Consider the following 20,017-nt stretch of genomic DNA (forward strand, 5'->3'; position numbering starts at 1 on the left):
TATGCACCCAATTTACATCACAGAGCAGGGGGGTCCTGCCAGGTCACAGCCGGAATCCCCGCTAATGCCTACAACATTCATGAATAGTACATGGAGTCCTTGTTAAAGGTAGAAGCACTGAGTGAGAACTGTAGTAGCATCAGTAGCGGTTTGATTCCAAGTGTACGATAAATTCAGTTGAATCTCTGCTGAAATGCATTTATTTAATTCCTAACCTATTTTATTTTTTTCTTCTCCTGTAGCTTGCACCTTCCCTTCCATTACAAGAAGATTTTGTTTACCACTGGAAGGCAATCACTCATTACTACATAGAGACTTCAGGTAAGAGAAAAAATGCTCTGGTTTTACATCTTTATCTGAAAACTGGAGTTCCCAATTTCAGTGTTGTTAAAAAGAAACACTAAAATGAGTCATGTATTTCATCAAAACACCAACAATAATAATTATTTATTAGAGATATTATACACTGCTTTTCATCCCTAAAAATGTGGGCGTGGGCAGCTGTGGAAGAAAGGTCATTTCCTGACTGTTGCATGGAGAATTTTCCCTTGTCATGGCTGACCCAACTTCTGCCTTTGTATATTCAGTTTAATTTAAACAGACAGCTACGGACATGTAGTACCTGCTTTTAACCTTTTTATTGTTTGTTTTTTATTGGGGGTTGGAACTACATGATCCTTGAGGTCCCTTCCAACCCGGGTCATTCTGTGATCTGTTTGGCATGAGGGATTTTCATTTTATTCCAAGACTTTTAACAACAACCTTCGCACAGCAGTTTTGTGGTCATACATTTTACAAGGCTTTTTGGAGTTCAGTGTGCTCAGTAATAAATATTTTTTCTTCAGTGCATTATCTTAGTTAAAGGTGTTCTTTATAATATAGCTCTGGAAAGTAAGTTTGTGAGCAGATTTGGAGAAAAAATTAAATAAAACTCATTTGTAGAATGATTAAATCATAGAATGGCTTGAGTTGGAAGGGACCTCAAGGGTCATCAAGTTCCAACCCCCCTGCCACAGGCAGGGCTGCTAGATTGAGTATTAGATCAGATTGCCTAGGGCTCCATCTATCCTGGCTTTGAACAGTACCAGCGATGGGGCATCCACAGCCTCTTTGAGCAGCCTGTGCCCGCACCTCACCACCCAGTCTCTCAGTACAAAACTTCCCTGACATCTGATCATAATCTCCTTCGCCTCAGTTTAAAACCATTTCCCCTTGTCCTGTCACTATCTACCCATGTACAAAGTTCTGCTCTTCTGAAAAATCAGTGTTCTCCTGAAATTATGGTTCTAGTTGTTTGCTCTTAACCTTTTTTGTTTGTTTCCTTCAACAGTTTTGCAACACATCAATTTTCAATTTTTGTTTCTAGTTTAATAGTTTAAAAAGTGAATGCTACCATGCTTTCCTCTGGATTATTAATTCTGCATTTCTGTTAGAGTAGCTGTACTAGTGTTTCTGTCTCGGATGGATGATGTTGTTTATGCCAATAGTTACTCCTACAAGCTGAAATTTGACCCCTGTTCTAAATACTCATCTTTTGGAATGCCGTGTGATCTTTCCTAAGGTGGAAATGAGAGTGGTAGAAGAAAACTGATACGATTATATAGTACAAAATAAAAGCTGACCTATCCCACAGACTTTCAAAGGTCTGGTGAAAAATAAGTTCTCAGTCAGTGGATAAATTTCTGTGCTCTTCAGTGGAAGCAGAATTAACTCTAAGGAACTGCAGCAAACAGGAGGATAATTAGAGGTTGCAGTGGAAACCAGAATCACTCTGATACGGCAGTTTTCCTTTGTGTTCTTGTTGCCATTTGCATGCAACTGGCAGTTATTTTTAGATGATGACATAAAAAGTAGTAGCTATTTCCCCAGAGGGATATTTGTTCAAGGAGAATTTAGATGAAAAAGAAAGAAATAGAAGTAAAATCTGTATACATGTGGATGTGCTCTACTGCACGTTAATGCCATCTCCCACTGCCTTTCCTTTGTGAAACAGAATGCTATCTTAGTGCAGGAAGTCTAAGAGCCAAACCTAAAATTTCATAAAGAATAAACAATGTAGAGTCAGGGTTTGCTTTGTTGTTGTTATTGCTGGAAAAGCCATTTTATTTATCTAGTTAGCAAAGGAACTAGTCAACTGCTGGTTAATTTGATAAAGCTTTCAATTTCAGAGTGCTGTGCAAACAGGATGTTCTTGAGACAGAATGGATGCTAACTGAAAGACTGAGACTTTAATCTCACTCTTAAGTTTGGTTTCTGGCTGCAGAAGTTTTCCTTACTGCATGGTTAACGCGTGTTTTGAAATCTGACATTTTGCCTTTATCCCAATGCAAGGTTAAATACCTGCCTAATGCATATTTCAGTTTACATTTTCAGATACAGGTCTGAAAACTCAATTGAAGGAATAGTAAAACAAACAAACAAAAAACCTTGTTTTTTTCAGGGTTCTGCAATTTTTTGCTATTTAGGTAAGATTTCTTAAAACTGAACATCCAGAACCTCCATATTATTTTCAAAAGTTGGTCCAGGAGGTGTTCATATATGTTTTAAAGGTGTCTGTCTTTTAGATTGTACATATGTATATATAAATTATGTGATGGCTTCCTACTGTTTCATAACTTTTATATAAAATATTCCTTAAATGAATTGTCTTATTTTTAAATCTTAAATTTGGGGCCGGACTTAAGAAAAACAAGACTAATATTTTTCATTTCTGATTGTATATCTCTTATTTAGATGACAAGGCACCTGTGACTGATACCAACATTCCTTCTCACCTGGATCAGATGCTGGATATTCTGGTTCAAGAAGAAAATGAGAGGGAATCAGGTGAAACAGGGCCATGTATGGAGTATTTGCTACATCACAAGATTTTGGAGACACTTTACACACTAGGAAAAGCTGATGTATGTACCACTCTGCTGAGCTGATTATCTTTTGTATTGGCTTGTGACTGTGTTAGGGAGTAAAAATCTGCAATAGATGGTAGTGTGGGATGCTGCAGGATGCAGTAAATAGCTTCTTGCTTATGTTACCAATGTATCACAGATAATAAATAGTCTTTTACAAGTGTGATCAAAGTGAGGCAACCAGTAAGATGCTGACTAAGGCAGAACACAGATATATTACTCTGCGCTCTGACTGTGAAACTAGAAGTAAGGAAACACTTTTGTTAGTCTAAAAGTTTTAGGACATATGCAAGACAGTGTTACCCATCTCTCCGGTTAGTGTTGAGAGATTCTTGGGTAAGAAGTGCTGTGTTAAATCACGTACCGTGTTTCAATTTTCTGAATGTGAGTAGTTACTGCTCAGAAAGACTCTATGTCAGAAACCATTGACTTAAGCTGATTCTCAGACAGCTTGTGCCTCTGAATCTTTGACACAATTCCAGCCTATGGCAGTGTGGTCTGGTCTTTCTCACATGTGCTTTGTGGCACATGAAATTAACTTCATAGTCTTGGCGCATTCTTGCTGATGTCTTTCTTGGCAGACTTAGGAACGGAGATGCATGGGATTGGATGAATCAGAGTGTATTAACTTGGCAGCCATTGTACTAGAACTTCTTGTATCATGGTGCAGATGCAGTTAGAAAAGCATGGTGTGTCCTGCTGGAAGGATAAATAGAACTCTACAGTTTCACTTTCACTAAACCTTTTACACGTCGTCAGGCATTTTTAATCTACTTAATTTTATGTATGTAGACAATATAGGTTACTAGCTGTCTGAGCTTAGGATATTTCTTGCTTCTGTAGAACCAGGTCTCTATAATTAGTATTGTTGCACTCCCTGTCCTTTAACCAGGCTATGATGCCTGATACCAATGTGTTGAAAATACAGAATTGCTCAGAAATACAGCTTATTTAGCAGTTACAAATAGTTACATATGAAATCAAGGGAAAGAAAAGTAGAATGTGAAAGCAAGTAATTTGTAGCGTGCTTCTAAGAGCTGAGAGAAGTAGTTTTTCACTTATTTAGATATGCCTGTACAAGCAATTCTTGAACAGCCTGTCTTTATGCTTTGCCACTTGTGGGTTGATACATTTCAAGTAAACACACAGTTTGGTGCTTGCAGGATGTTTCAAAGATCTGTTAGGAGAATAATACCGTTTCACAGCACTCACTTATACTTACTGTGTTGCTGTTGATGTGCCCTGATGGTTCAAAACTTGTCATTCTCTGTAACAAATTGCTTGATGAATAAGGGATAATTAGGGTTTGATAACCTAGGGATAATTACCTTGGCAGGAGAAGCAGGTTAGGCTTCTTGGCTGCTGCCACACACTCTGTTCACTAATTTCTATTAGTAGAACTGTTGTTAAGGGTGTGCATAATGAACCAGGTCATGGAAATTATGCAGATTAAAATTAATGTATGGAAGTAACAGCTTTTTTTATATTACATTAGGACATGTGAGAGTTTAGGGATTTAGCCAGAAACAAAGGTATGTTCAGGTCCACATGCCATCAGTTCTGATTGGGATAGGAAAGCACTTTCATGTGACATTATGTATGGGAGGCAGTAGAACATGGACATGGGTGTTCCGTGGACACTTATGATTTATATTGTGCTGAATCTCAGGGAAAGCAACAACTTTTTCTTGTCCTGGAACATCTGTGCATTTATAAATGCTTTATTGGTCTGTGGTTAATGGTTCATTAATTTAAAAAACCTTTGGTGGACGCTTCAGATGTTTGTGTTTTATCATCGTGTATTTTTATGTACTGATGCTTTGAATTGCTGGATTTTGTGGCACAGTATCCTAAAAGAAATCTGACCTGTAGGCAATTCATTCAGACTTTATTTCCCTTTGTATTATTGGGAATATTTCCTTGAAAGATTGTGGAAGTCTGCACTACAGTAGTTAATTGAAAGCATGGATAAATGATTCTTGTTTGATCTTAGCAGTTTTGAATGACAGTTTTGTGTCTGTGTTTCTCTCCACGCTTGTTACATTTGTGTTAGTGTTCATCTGTTTTTGTTCCAGTGTCCTCCAGGAATGAAACAGCAAGTTTTGGCTTTTTATACAAAACTTCTTGGAAGAATACGACAACCTCTTCTTCCCCACATAAATGTGCATAGACCGGTGCAGGTATTGTTCAGATTTTCAAGTAAACTGTGTTTTTGTATGGCAAGTTTCTCTTAGTTTGTTTTATCCAGTGGTATCTTTATTTTTTCTGTTCTCGAGTAAGTTATAAACTACTGTTTAATTATAGGATTAGTTTTAACATACTGCCAGTTAGATTCTTGAACTGCAACTGCAGCAGAAGTCATAAATAATGAAGAAATCTTTACAACAGTCTTAAATCCAGAGCAAACAGTCAACTCAATAATTGCACACCATCCTTGTATGTGTATGTAAAAAGAATCCCATCCACTGCTCCTAAATAAAGCTGTGGCTTCTGTCCTGTCTTAATTGCTCATTTTTCTGTATGTGACAGAAGTTGATCAGGCTGTGTGGTGAAGTTCTGGCAACACCGACAGAAAATGAAGAAATTCAGTTTCTTTGTATAGTGTGTGCAAAACTGAAGCAGGACCCATACCTGGTCAACTTTTTCCTTGAGGTGAGTAAAACAAATCTGAGTTTTTCCACATGTATTTATTTAAGAGTGGGTCACGGACAAAATCTGTAGAGAACAGGAGGTACCATGTTGGACTTCATAGCTTAGTTTTCATTCAGTGTGTGATTGTTGTTTGTTTTTTTTCCCTGTGATATTGTCTTCTATTTCTAGAGAATATATATGTCCCGGAAGTTTTACTTCAAATTTCATTCAGGATTCCCATATACCTGCTTGATGTTCTTTCCCTTTGAGCCTTTAGAGGGCACTCTCCAAATTACAAAATCAAGTTTTGTTAGCCATGGGATCAATAGGGATTGTAATGTGGAATGTTATGAGGAGGCCTTGAACTTCCTTGTTGTTTTGTCTTCAGCCCAGTGAGGGCTATGATACAGATTGCACAGGGCACTGAAACCTAAGTGTTCTGTGGTCTTGGGCTCTTATTTGATAGTGACACATATGGTCTAGCTGCAGTGCCAGCTCACAATCTACAATATGGCATTATTTTCTGTCTGTAAGAAAGCCAAATATCTTTACTCCTATCTTGGAACTTAACACGTGGCATTAATGAAACCAGAGTGGGAGGAGAAAGAATTTATAGAGACTCTCTATTCCCATTTAGAAAGAACATTTAAACGTTTAATTTATTAAAGTATGTTTATAAGTTCTTCCTTCTCCCACTTTCATATTTGCCGCAATGGCGCAATATCTATTAAGTGTGTGATACATAGCTGAAAAGGTGTAGATATATATACATATATATAAATATATATAAGCTATATTTAGGAATATTTTACAAATTTTCCCCAAACAACAATCTCTTGCAGCAGAGATAAGCAACAAATATGTGTTCTTTCCCATTCATTATTTGAATATCACTTATAAGTCAGTTATTAGAATCCATCTTAAGTTTATTTTTACCTTAATTAAACTGTCTCAATTGCCCTTCTATTCACAATAGTAAATAGATTCCTAATTTCAAGGAGATCCCGGTTTCATAAAATGCTGAGTATGAAAATCAGGCAAGCTGAGGAGCATCCCTTGTCACTCTTGCTTCCTTTACAGAATTATTCTGAATGTTGTAACCGAAGGCAGATGTCTTCACTTTTCATAGTTTTTTCCAGATAAGGCATTTGGGTTGCAGAATTGTCCTCTATTAGAAGAGAGTATTCTGGTTGTTCTTGTCTGTGCCTCTTAGAGGTGCTGTAGTGACTTGGTATCTGCTTCTGACCTTCAAATACATGAAAGGGTAAAGTTGCAGAATTCTGTGTGGCATTTAACTCTCAGATCTCTAACATATAAGCTGAAAAGCAGGAACTTCTCTCCAAAACAGTCTGCCTGTATGTCAGCAAGTTTTACTTCCTTCTGTAATTCTTTTCCAATGAGCCCCTGTAGTCAATTCACGAACTTAGAAAGGATTATCTGTCAGCCTAGGCTTTCTCTTTTATGATTCCATATTAAATACTTCACTGTTAGAAAGCTGTTTATATTTTAGTAAAGTCTTTCACCTATGTTGTGTAACTGACAAGACTATTTGGTGTGACAGTATCTCTTTAAAGATACTTTGAAATACTCTTTAAATATCTCTTTAAAAGTTACTTTTGTTGTGGAAATTAAAAGTGCATTCCTCGTTTTAAAGCCTTTAAAATCCATGTGGTATTTTTGTATTATTTTGCTTTACTCTATTCCATTTTTTAAACTGCTTTCCCTGCTCTTATGTAGAGAGAAAGAACATACATAGGAATGTTTGACTTACCTTCTCTATCTGAACCGTTATTATATGCTAAACACATTAAGTCATGTTTTTTCCCCTTCGTTTCCTCCTAAGTTGGCCCATCTCATCTCACCTTAGAAGTATTACATTGCAACTCACTGTACTGTACTAAAGGAAACGTGTTTCTCTGTTTTCAAATCTCTGCTTTTAAAACCTCAAATTCTAAAGTAGTACCTATGAAGCTGCACCTTCATTTTATAAAATGAAAAATGCTTTCTCTTTGCACTTCTACTTTGATTACTAAAGATGGCCAGGTTTATGTTTTTTGCTATAAATTGAGTAGACATCCATTTATATGATATCACCTGATTTTCCCTTAGAATTCTTTTTAAGTCTATCTGAAGTTAGAGTCACGTAGTATTACTCACCACAGGTTTTGGAACTCAATAGTTACATATTAGGAAAATACAAAAGTGTATTCGTACAGTGTCTGCTCTCTGCTGATACTGAGTTCACTTTAGAAGTACTTTATCTAGAAAACGCTGAGTGTATGTTTTATGTAACCTTTTCTATTAGGTCATTCAGGATCCTGTTTTGCACCTTTGCAGGAGGCAGGTGAGCAGCTAAGCTGCAGAATTGCATGATTAGAAAACAGGAAGCTTAAACACATGCGAAAGCTCTGCCGATGTGTTGTTGGATGTACAGACTGCTTTGTGTTATTTGCCAATGCAAAAGTAATGAGCTACAGATAAATTTCTGGGGGCATTTATACATTTCATGTGTGTTAGGTCTCCCATCACTGCCTGAAGCAGTAGGTTGCTGTAAGATAAAGTAAGTACCTTACAAAACATTATATAATCTTTGAAAGCACTGACTACTACTTGGGAAGTGCCAACAGTAGCATATAATCCAGGGTTTAAAATGCCGTTTTAGGCTCCAGCTCTACTTGATGTGCAAGAATTGTAGTTTTCATCCAGGTATTCCCATGGATTGATAACTTATATGGGAGATGCTGGAGGAGTTTAGAAGATGCAGCGATACACTAACATGGCTCATACAAACCCATAATGGGTCCTTTGCCACCTGATGCTTTTCACATGGTTGTAAAATCTGTTGAAGAAGTCATTTCTCTTCTGTAGTCAAAAATCATAGAATCACATCCTACTTCTTTTATAGCATGCAGCGTGCTGCTTTTACCACCAGGTTGCCTCTCCAGGGATGTGGTTATATCAGTCTGTCATACCATTCAGTACAAATTCTGCATGCAGAATGCACATCAAGTGAGCAAGCATTCACAGCAATGCTGTAGTTTGCTGCCTGTCCCTGCTGGTTTGTATGCACTAAAAACCATTAACCCCAAATTGTTACTCTTTAAAATTGTTAATGCTTGAGATGTATTCGTAATAATTTTGGCTTTATCCTAGAGGAGAGAAACCCTATGGATTAATAAACTCACTGCTGACTTGAAAAATTGTCCTGTGCTGAAGTCTCATTTATAGTTCTGATAAAGCATTGTTCACCTGTGCTTTTGACAGAGAAGCACTGCATTTTTGCTATGGTGTGAGTTTCTTCCTGGCCTCTCAGAGCACAAATTTAAATACCTCTGTTAGTGTGGGAGATGAATTTATAGCCATGTTAAGTAGAGATAGTTTATAGCATCTAACAGGGTTCACTGTGATCTGTTACAGTTCCTGGTGCCCAGTGCCAGCTTACAGTATTTTCTGTCCATTTTATCTTTTAAACATTTTCTTCAACATGAGAGTATTGTCATAAAATATTTGATGTTTATTTTTTTTATAACCCCATTCTCATTGAAGCTACAATCTCAATAAGTTTGGAGTGAGTTCCTCTCCAGGTTGAAACAGTGTTTCAGACATTAAATCAATTTGAGACCTTGTCTAGAAAGGGATATTCTATAGTGTGTGCTAATGTCGAAGGGTGCCCTCAAAGTTAAATGAAACAGTATAATGGAATGAAAATAAAATTGAAATAAGATAAAAGTCAAATAGTGGACAAAGCAAGTGAGCCTCAAAATGAAATGCCTCAACAGAAAGTTAAGTGGACTGAACTCATCTGCTGTTGCAATCCATTACATTCTATGTGGTTACTGTATCCAGCCTTGTAAAGTACTACTTAAACCCTGATGCAAAAAAATTTCCCTGTAGTAGGTTTGTGCTTTAGGATGAACTGCATTTTCAGCTGTGTAATTCCAACAAAATGCTTTGCAGAATAAGTTGAAAGCAGTGTCTTCCAAAGAAACAACAAATGTAATCACAGAAGACATGCTAAAAGGCCAGGATACATTGGGAACAGACACGGGGCAGCCCATCCAGCCTGAAGAAACACCTGGAGCTGCTGGAGCTGAGCGCATGGAAAAGGAAGATGAGCTCCCTCAACAGGCAGATGATCTGTCTTTTAGTCTGGATGAACTAAATGTCGCATCATCGCCTGAGTCCTCCACTGTCTGTCCAAATCAAGATTATAATTTAGTGAATTCTCTACTAAATCTCACCAAAAGTCCGGTGAGTGATTTTATTTTGTGCGGTGTGAGAAAATGAAGTCGTTTGGATGCCGTGTGAAACAGGTAGAGAGAATGAACTTATATATATTTGCAGTCTGTACTTTAATTATAAAAAGTAAATCAAAGATTTTTCTGTCTGTTTTTTGTAAATTAGTTATTTCCTTTCACTAGAAATTCACAAGAAATAAATCTCAATGACTGGAAAAGAAACAAAGAAATGTTTTCATTAACTGTGGGGGAATGGAGGGACTGTTGTTTGGGAGGTGTTTGCTTCTGGATTTCAAGTGATATTCATTCACTGCCTGATTAATTCTTCCATGCTCTTCTGCCAGGATGGCCGGATAGCTGTGAAGGCTTGTGAAGGGCTCATGCTTTTGGTGAGTTTGCCAGAACCAGCAGCTGCCAAGTGCCTGACTCAAAGCACTTGTTTATGTGAACTGTTGACAGACAGGCTGGCCACACTCTACAGAGCCCTGCCTCAGTCACTGGATCCTTTAGACATTGAAACAGTGGAGGCAATTAACTGGGGGTAAGAATTTTCTTGTTGTATTTAATACCTGAGGTGACTTTACACCCCTCCCTGATGCTCATTTACTGTAGTAACATAAAATGTGCATGCTAGTCTAAAGAGCAGAGTTTATGTACTGTCTTTGGTGCAGCAGGAACACTTTAGATGTGTGGTGTACCCGTGGACTAGATTTTGCTGATGCTCCTTTCTAAAGATCCCTCAGGGGGGAAAGTTTTCCACTGAATTGCATTGGCAATTTATAGTGTTGTAGCTGGAGTCTCAGGTACAGATTATTTTCCTGTTCAGATGTCAAGGATTTAAGAAGCATACTCAAACTTTTCACTGTACACAGCGAGCCCTGTACAGCGCAACAGAGGTCAGGAAGAGTAAATTTGATACAGTGCTTTTGTTGTAAAATCTTTACAGCGAAAAAGAAGGAAAGAATTATTGCATAACAGCATGAAGGAAAAGATACGTGCTGTTAGCCTAACTGCTAGTCATATTCTTCTTCTACATTTAAGTGCTCATCCCCACTCTGCCTTTATTATTATGAATTACTCATGATCTGTTAGTACACAGACAAAAAGTGGGTGTTTGCAAAAGAATATTTTAACTTCTTAGTTGAAATTTGAAGTTAGAAGGAAAAAAAAAAAGATAACTTTGAATGGTGGGATAATTAATTATCGAACTGCTTTACCAAAGAACATAGTGAATTTATTATTCCTTACAGCCTTTAAATGCAATACGTCCTTTTTTTTTCCCAAAAGATACCACCTAGTTCAGGTATAGGTTGTGTTGTTTTGGTGGATTTGATCGAGGTCACTTACAGAATAGAAAAGAACAATTGCCTTCATTTTATGGACTGACTACAGGAGTTAGTGATGCTAGTGGTCTGTGTTTCCTGGGAGAGCAGACTGAGTGGTTGATATTCCTTTCTCTCCTTAAACCTTAGTATTGGTATCCTTAACCTTAGTATTTGCACTTGGAGTTCTTTGCTGGACATACAGCGTATCCTTTAGAATGCTTTTCTATGTAATGATAGAACTTCCAGATTGGTAGTGACAGGCAAAACTATTTTAATATTCATTTCATTGTTAGTACATCATTAATTTTGCGATTAAGTTCAAGGAGAGTAGAGTTCAGTGTTCTTCAAGTGCTTGTAGACTAAATAAATATTTTCTATACATGCTCTAGTTTGGATTCCTATAGCCACAAAGAAGATGCATCTGCTTTTCCAGGGAAAAGAGCGTTGATTTCATTTCTTTCATGGTTTGACTACTGCGATCAACTCATCAAAGAAGCACAAAAGGTTTGAAACGTTTACAGATGATACAAATATATTCAGCAAATAAAAAGTTCCAGTTGTTTCTTAGCTTTTGAGTTTAAGACCTGCCATCCTGTATTTTCGTTTCAGATTGCTGCTGTTGCTATGGCAAAAGCTGTGCGGGAACGATTTTTCGTTGATGTTATGGAACCCCAACTGATGCAAACGTGAGTAGCATCCTACAGTACACAGCAGAGCAAAGTCTAAATCAAGATGATTTCTTTTTATTATCTGAAATCCAATGCACATCTGACATTAAATTTATTGTTCAGCTCAGAAATTGGAATCCTCACCTCAACTGCGTTATTGCATCGCATTGTTCGTCAAGTAACTTCAGATGTCCTACTGCAGGAATTAGTTTATTTTGTACTTGGAGAGCACAGAGAGCCAGAAACTTTGCCAAACATCAACAGACATCCATTGCGACACAGGTTAATTGAGCACTGTGATCACATTTCTGATGAGGTAAGAAGTGGTATTGATATGCTAATGTCTGCAGAGCTTGTAGAGATGTCATCATGAGGTCGTTTTGTATTTGTGTCAGACAACTTTGCTGAGGAGGAGTTCTGACTGCTACTCCTACAAATTCCCTTCAAAAAGTGAAGGCCCAGCCATTTCTTCTAGCTAGCATGGTGCAACAATTAATAAAGATTATTTGCATGTCTCCAATGCATATCTATTTGGGCTTGATAATCTGTAAGACTGCCCAAAACTGTTTTCTGTAATTGCATTTTAATTTATGTTTAATGATATGTTGTTGCATCACTTATTTTCTGTGTTGTGTCAGTTCTGTCATTTTGACCCATAAGATATGGTTAAAAACAAACTACATTTTGTATAAACTACCTGAAATCAGAGAATATGCACAGTGCCAATGAAAAAACAATGGAGTAACTTTAAGCACTTTACATACAAAAGATCTTTTAAAAATAATTGATTTTGGTAAAATTGTCCTTTAGGAGCTGCTTCTTTTTTTTTCTCACTTCCAGAGTAACAAAGCACATATTGTTTGTCAGATGTATGAACAGGGGTGAGAAGTACACACACCACATTCAGCATGACCATTTATTTATTTATTTGTAGTTTTGCTTCCTTTCACAATACAAATAAATAGGTGTGATGTTCCCTATATAAACAGTGTTGGAAGGCAAACTGCACTAGGACAGCGGTGCATCACTTTATGTAACTCTTGCTTTTTACGTTGCAGATCAGCATAATGACTCTGCGAATGTTTGAGCACCTTCTGCAAAAGCCTCATGAGCACATTCTCTATAACTTGGTTCTGAGAAATTTAGAAGAAAGAAATTACATAGAATATAAGCCACTGTGTCAAGAAGATAAAGATGTGGTAGAGAATGGGCAGATTGCAGGAGCAATGTAAGTTTCCTTTTTAAGATGTTTTTGCAACAGGGAAATTGGATCCTTTTTTTTTAAAACCAGGGGTTTTAGTAGTTGAAGGAAAAGTGAGCACAGTGTGCACACTGTGTGTTCTGTGTGTATTCAGCTGTAACTACAATGAGCATATGTGAGGTGATGCACAAATGGCGACGTCACCGACCGATGTAAATTGTTGGAAGAGCGTCAGAACAGCTAAAATTCTCAGAAGCCTCTTTTAGGAACTAGGCACTGCAAGATTTTCATTTATCAATTTACTTAGGCATCTACTTAGCTTAAGCTCATGCAAATTCACACTGTATTCAATGAGATTACTCCTAAAGTCAGTCAGTCACTTTGGTTTCCTGTTTACATTTATGTTCTTTAATCATTTTTTGTTGGGGATGCTTTAAGTAAAAATTATTTAAATACTCCACCTAACTGTTGTGATTTGTTTTTTACCTATTGGAGGAGTGATAAGGACTAGTCACATCCAGCTATATTCACATCTTAATTTAGATTTTTCTGAGTAATCTAAAATAACCTGATGATTTCCCAAGTATAAGTATCTCTCACATGAAAAATATGTCTGCAGAGTTTGAGATTTAATGCAGTGACTTTTGTACCAGTAAAAACTGTTTATTCTGTTATTATTTTACTTTAAAACAAATTTTGCTGGATATGTATAAAGGTTGGCATTTCTGCACATTAACATGGTAAAAAGCTGTGCATATGGCAGCATACTGGATGGTATCGTAACTGTTCAGAGATGAAAAACAGAAAGCATTTCTTTTGGTCCAGAGAATTTCTTGCCTTCCATAATATTCTGTGAATAAGAATATTTTTGTGTAATATAATCTCACAGAGACCTGGAGGAAGATCCACTATTTACCGATCTGTCTCCAGATAACACTGGGGCTCAAGAGTGGCTCAGTGTTTCTCCACCTGTCAGTCCAGAACATTCAAAAAATGATGGGAAGACTGAAGTTCATAAAATTGTAAATAGGTAAGTTCGAAACAAACACTTAAGGAAATCTTTGAATGTGTGGGTGTCTGCATGCACTGTGCATACCAAATGTACTCTGTAATGGGTGTTGTTCTGTGCCAGCTGGTAAAGTGACTCCACAGAAGAAAATTGTGGCATTTTATCAGAAAACTACTCCCAAAAGATTAGAGCTTTGCAACAAGTACAAATAATTCAGCATAAACATGAAGAATAGATAAGCTTTACAGCTAATAGCCCAGTTGAATACTCAGAATTCTGAATAAAAGCCTCATTAATATAATGCTTTCTTTTCTCAAAAGAGAAAAAAGAAGTGGTGGGGGGGTGGGGGGCAGAACTCCTGCTTCACAAAGTTCCTTAAACACTTATATAAAAAAGAAAAAATTGCTGTGCTAGAGATAACCTTCTGTTCTCTGAAAACCAGGGGGCATCTATGTCACCTGTAACATACCTTTGTGCATGCTAAACATACTGCAAATTGGATATCACAAAGAGGACAGATTCTCTTCTAAGCATCTTAGTGATGGTAATTCTATTAGCAACTAATATTAGGACAAATGCTGTTTGCTCTGTTAATACACTTTAGCAAAGCAGCACTGGTATTTCAGTGCTGTCCTATCTACTTATCCAGAAATAATCAAAGGTGTTAGCCAAAGGCTGCAAACAGCCCAAGGACAGGTAGTGTGCAGTGAAGTAGTTGTTTCATGCCTTTTTTCCTGCAGTACTGCTATATCTAGTTTCCACTGGAAATCAATTGAAAGGAGGATAAAAACAACAATTTCCTGAATTTGCCCTGTGTAATTTCTATCACTGAATAGGAATATTTTAGGATTTCCAGTGTCTTTCAAGTTTGTTTTTTCATATAAGATGAACACCATATGAAAATTCAGCTACTACATATTTCTACATAGAAATCCTTCAGGAATTTCCAGAAGTTCTTGGTGTATGGAGAAAGCTGAGCTTTAGGAAAAAGGGTCCAAAAACTGAGTATGTTTTGCTATCCAGAAATTGTAATTGGTTGGATTTTGTTTGTTTGTTTGTTTGTTTTTTAATGGCTTTAGTGACATTCACTCTCCAATAAGATTTAGAATTTCCTGAAGTTACTTAGGCCAGATATTGGTGAAGTAATAAGGGTGTATGGCATAGGTACCACATACCTGATAAGGGCATTTGTTATGTAAATTTTCCTGTACATTCTTAGATATTTATTGCCACAACAAACTATGGGAAATAGAACTGTCTGTGCAGTAGGCTAAGAAATTTGAACTGTAATTCTCCTTCAATTCATTTATTCCCCAGTGAATTTTCCATATGGTCTGGTAATATGAAGATTGACCTTTAGCAAATGCTTGAGCTAGTTATGACTATTCTTTTTCATCTCCATTCTGTCTGTTCACTTTCAGAACGTGCTGGTGTTGCACTGAGGTTTTTACCTCTAGTATTACACAGAAAAGTTCTGAAGTATATATCTTCTTATTAGAATACTTAAAGAAATATTATATTCTCTGTTCCTCACGTAAAGTTACACTTGGATTAACTGGCCAGACAGCTCAGTGTTGTGTACACTGTTACAGATGATGAAAAGGTATTGATCTTGTGCGCTATGGATTATAGGTATTCATTAACATTTCTTTGTCTCTTTAGTTTTCTCTGTCTTGTACCCGAGGAAGCTAAGTCATCATGCCACGTGGAGGGTACGGGTTATGATACTTACCTCAGAGATGCCCACAGACAAGTAAGTCTTATTCCTTATTCCTTGAGAATTTGAAATGCTGTTGTGGGTATACAAAAGGTTCTGTAAATAGTCCTGCTACATGCATCCTTTAGTAATGGAAGATGGGAAAATTCAATTTTTATTTTCTAATGAAATCTTAGCTTTAGAGATTTCTTTTGATGGTGAATCCACCTCGTATTACTCTAGCGGGAGTAACGGATGACATTAAATGCATTAATATTCATATAACAAATACACTGTGAGAAAATCTGAACTGCAGATAGGTTCTTAATTTGCTTTTGCGTTTATCTGCATTCTCTTGGAGAATTGCCTGCCAAGCTGTTTGAAAGGACTAAAGGGAAATTAAAATGCTGCATAGGAATTATGCAATCTGGGACTTCAAAAATAAAGGAACATCATAGGGAATGCACAGCCTGAGGCATTCAGGTTTCAAGTTGATAGTTCTGGTAGGAAGGGAAATCTTTATGATTTACTCATTTGAAATAAATTCAGCTTTTGTCTTCTCAAATGTAGTCTGAAGTGTCCTCGGTCAGAGGTCACTGTTTATTTACAGCTTTCTTACTGAAGCCCCGTGATTCTTCTACAATAGAAAAAGTTGTGTGAAGTAAAGTAACTGAGAGCTGTATTTAGTAGGTACTTTAAAAACTCCATGATCTCTGAATTATGATATCAGCGGTTTAGGATGAGAAGCTTGGATTTCTTTATTTATTGTATTGTTTTATCTGCAGTCTCTACTGAAAAGAAAGGGAATAGAAAATAGAGAACAAGGAAAGAAAGGTTGACGTAAAATTCCCCTATGTTCTATTCTTAGATGCCAGAAAATACATATCATCTTTGTACTTCTTTTATGCCTTGGGAAAAGGAGTATTCTGGGACTTATTAGAGAGAAGAATTGCTTTCTGTCACTTCCTGGCAGTGATATGGCTACTCTTAAAATATTTGCCCCCTAAGAATAGCACTGCCTATTTCTGTTACTACATCCAAATAGCTTTTCTGCTTCCCAATGTCTATTCCTGGAGGACTGTACAAGTATGTAAGCTACACACAGTGAAGTCTGTTTTGCCTCACTTTTGCTACTGTTTATTTATGCTTTCCTTAATTTGGTTCACAATTGGTGCTCCCTTCAAGGTATAATTCCAGGAGAGGGAGACACCAGGCAGCTCACAGCAAAACTGAGGCAGAAGCTGATAGGCAACTGAGGAAGACTACTGTGGGTGGTAGGAAACAGAGGGATGAGGAAGGCCTGTAGTAGATTGCATTTGTATCACCTGCACTTTCACATGCCTTCCCTGTCCTGGGAACTGGGAAGCAGTCTAGGTTGGATGTTGAGATAAGCTGTGCATAATGATCAAGATGTGTATTTGTAACCTTACCTTGTTTGGTCTCAGATGATTTTTGGAAGTTCTAGCTTTTTAAACTACCCCGGCAGCATGAATGTTGAGAAGAAAATGAAGTGCCTGTATGGAAGCTGATCATGTTTGTTTTAGAATGGCTATTCCTTTTGGACTATTTCTCATATGACTACAGATTACAGTTTTAAGACTTAGATGCTGTTACAAGGAAATGAAACAATTTCCATAGGGGCTTTGAGTGTTTTCCTCACTTCTTTTTTTCAGTTCCGGGATTACTGTCTCATCTGCTTACGGTGGGAGTGGCCTGGATCTCCCAGGTCTTTGGAAAAGTGCAATTTAGAAGCATCATTTTTTGAAGGCCACTTCTTGAAAGTCCTCTTTGACAGAATGGGCAGGATTCTTGATCAGGTAAGAAAAAGCAGGTTATAAATTCCAATTTTGTTGCTTTCATCACTACTAAGTGGCCTAGACTTCATAAAGTCCAGTGGATTCCCATAATTCAATGTTTGTTACAACATGATATTATAGTGTAAAATCCCATATCTTAGTTGTAGGTGGATTGCAGGATGTTGTAGCGACCTGTATTCTCTTCTTCTGAAATCCAGAACAAAACCTTCTACATTAAGCATGCTGTTATCATCACTACCCACCTTTTTGTGTACCAGATGTTTTCTTGACCAGTGTTGTGATTGAAATGTCATTTAAATTGATGAGTAAGACGAGAATATCCTAATGGTAATGGATGAGGCAGAGATAGTATCTTAGGAACTCATAGGTAGAAATGTCTCTGGTTCAATTTTCATTTTCTAGCATATTCATTTGGAAAGCTTGTACTTTTTTCAAGTTTTCAGCAAATAAAATACTTTCTATCTCCCTTCTGACATATTTCTGTGAATTTCAGTCATCACGTAAGATGAGAACAATTTGCTGTATCACTCGTAATGTTTTCCTGTAGTTAGGAAAAACTGTTATCATTCTGTGAAAATTTCTAGAAGATATCCTTTTCCATCTGCACTTTACAGTTTTTGTTTTGTTCTTTTTTTTCCCTGTTTCATTATATTGAAATAATAACTGTATAGCTGCCAAGGGCAAACAAATGATATATGATCTGACAGGCGCCTTGTCCTGTAAAGGACACGTCAGACCCAGATTAGTATAAAGGAGTTTAAAGAAAGTGAATTTTCCTGCTCTGTATTTCTTTTTGTATCTAGCCAGCCTGCATGACCTCATCTTTCTGAGCTGAAGCAAAGTGAAGGCTCAGGGAGGTGAAAAGGAGGTCACTTTGTGTTTCTTAGCCTTTGCTGAATTCTGGACTTAAATTAATCAAGTCAACATCGCTCTTTTCAGTGAGGAAGATAACTTTCCTTGCTAGTGAAAATGAGCCCCAAACATCTAGATTACCTTACCTGAACACCAGCTGGAGATGCTATAGATGCAGTAGTGCATGGACATTGGCACAATTCTGTTCAGTTTTGCACATGCAGCTGTCTACAGAATGAGTAGTTAGCTGTGATAGTAGCAGATTTCCAGCTTATAAATAGGACAAGAATCATTTAGACATACAAATAAATGCACAGGCAACAGGGCAGGAAGCCAACAGTTGTCTCTAGGTCAGCTCTGTGAGTATTTAGAGAAGGATGTTTGAAAGTACCAACATCTGTAATTTAGAAGTCAAAAAAGAAAGCTGAACACTTCTGTTACTGTATTGTGTATTCTCACTGTTTTGATAAGTAGACTTATACTGTGCTTTTTAGAATTTGAAATGGTTGTAGATTGAAGTCATGAAGAGATCTGGTCATGATCAGCTTTCAGGAAGAAGAAACCTTGTGGATAGGAAGACCTTGTCTGAACAATGATACATACATTATAAAAAGTAAAGAAAGTGAATTGCATTCCCTAAGAAAAGCTATTGCATGTATCAGATACATGCAATTACAATAAAAATAGCATCTGGCATGGAAGCACAGCGCCCATTTTGATAAACTGCCTGTCAGCATGACACACATTTTGAGGTAGTCAAGCAAGGTGTTAGGAACTACGGTGTCAAAATCACTCCACTCCAGAAGAAATACAGTGTTGTGCCTGAATTAAACAGCAAGGATGAATTCTTAGTAAACTGTACCAAAATCTTGCCTTTAAAAAGAAAAAGAAAACAAAAACAAACAACAAAAAGCACCTAACAGGCAAAAACAAACAAACAGAAACCCTCAAATTCCTTGGGGATATTCATAATGAAATGCATAAATCCCATAGAGCAATGTGGAAAATCGGGGTATCAGTAACATTTTCAATGTATCTATGTCCAGACAGAATGAAATACATACAAGATATGGTTTAGTAGCCTGTGGTAGCAACGGTAATGGGAGGATGGTTGGACTAGATGGTCCTTTCCAACCTTGTGATTCTATGATTCTATGTGAAAGAGCCTTTAGTTGGGGTCATACAGTACTACTTACAGATTGTATTTCATGTCAGTTTTGCTTCTTCATAATGCTATAGGTGTTTCTTGTGTGTTTATGAGTTTTTATCAGCAGACACCAGAGGGCTTCATAGGGGTGATCAGTGTTATTATCCAGGATTGCTGACAAAGTACAGCTGAGGCACCAAAGTGAAGTAGCTTGTTTCAAGGCTATTCAAATCTAGTACCTCATCTGCTAGACATGGCCTGCTTCCTCTTATTGATGCTGAACATTGAATTTCTACAAAACTGTTTCCTGAGAATTTTGAAAGAATTTCCTAACTCCAAATCTTGCTGATTTTTGCCTATATGGTTACAGAGATACTGTTTAGGCTGTCTGACTGAGTCTGCTGACATATAGACAGAAACAAAAGCTCAGCTTTCTTTAATACTCTCAATTAGTTTAAATCACTACAGTGATCTGCCTGAACAATGCAGCACGTGTTACTACTTTGTTTCCTTTTCTTTGTGTGAAC

General features: G+C 37.1%; 1 protein-coding gene across 2 annotated transcripts in view; it reads left to right on the plus strand.

Annotated features, from left to right (window-relative positions):
* The window catches only part of FAM160B1 (family with sequence similarity 160 member B1), a 33,181-nt gene that overhangs the window by 6,283 nt on the left and 6,881 nt on the right, over positions 1–20,017 (plus strand). The window contains exons 2-15 of one of the 2 annotated variants that reach the window (XM_015867367.2): positions 243–321; positions 2,734–2,903; positions 4,982–5,086; positions 5,436–5,558; positions 7,843–7,881; positions 9,495–9,788; positions 10,120–10,316; positions 11,490–11,604; positions 11,710–11,786; positions 11,892–12,084; positions 12,827–12,996; positions 13,859–13,999; positions 15,641–15,731; positions 17,348–17,491. In XM_015867367.2, coding sequence (XP_015722853.1) covers positions 243–321; positions 2,734–2,903; positions 4,982–5,086; positions 5,436–5,558; positions 7,843–7,881; positions 9,495–9,788; positions 10,120–10,316; positions 11,490–11,604; positions 11,710–11,786; positions 11,892–12,084; positions 12,827–12,996; positions 13,859–13,999; positions 15,641–15,731; positions 17,348–17,491 — 1,938 coding nt within the window. The remainder of the gene's footprint in view (positions 1–242; positions 322–2,733; positions 2,904–4,981; positions 5,087–5,435; positions 5,559–7,842; positions 7,882–9,494; positions 9,789–10,119; positions 10,317–11,489; positions 11,605–11,709; positions 11,787–11,891; positions 12,085–12,826; positions 12,997–13,858; positions 14,000–15,640; positions 15,732–17,347; positions 17,492–20,017) is intronic. The other variant, XM_015867368.2, reaches the window with a different exon arrangement.

Source organism: Coturnix japonica, chromosome 6 (assembly GCF_001577835.2).
Source record: "Coturnix japonica isolate 7356 chromosome 6, Coturnix japonica 2.1, whole genome shotgun sequence".
NCBI classification, from domain to species: domain Eukaryota; kingdom Metazoa; phylum Chordata; class Aves; order Galliformes; family Phasianidae; genus Coturnix; species Coturnix japonica.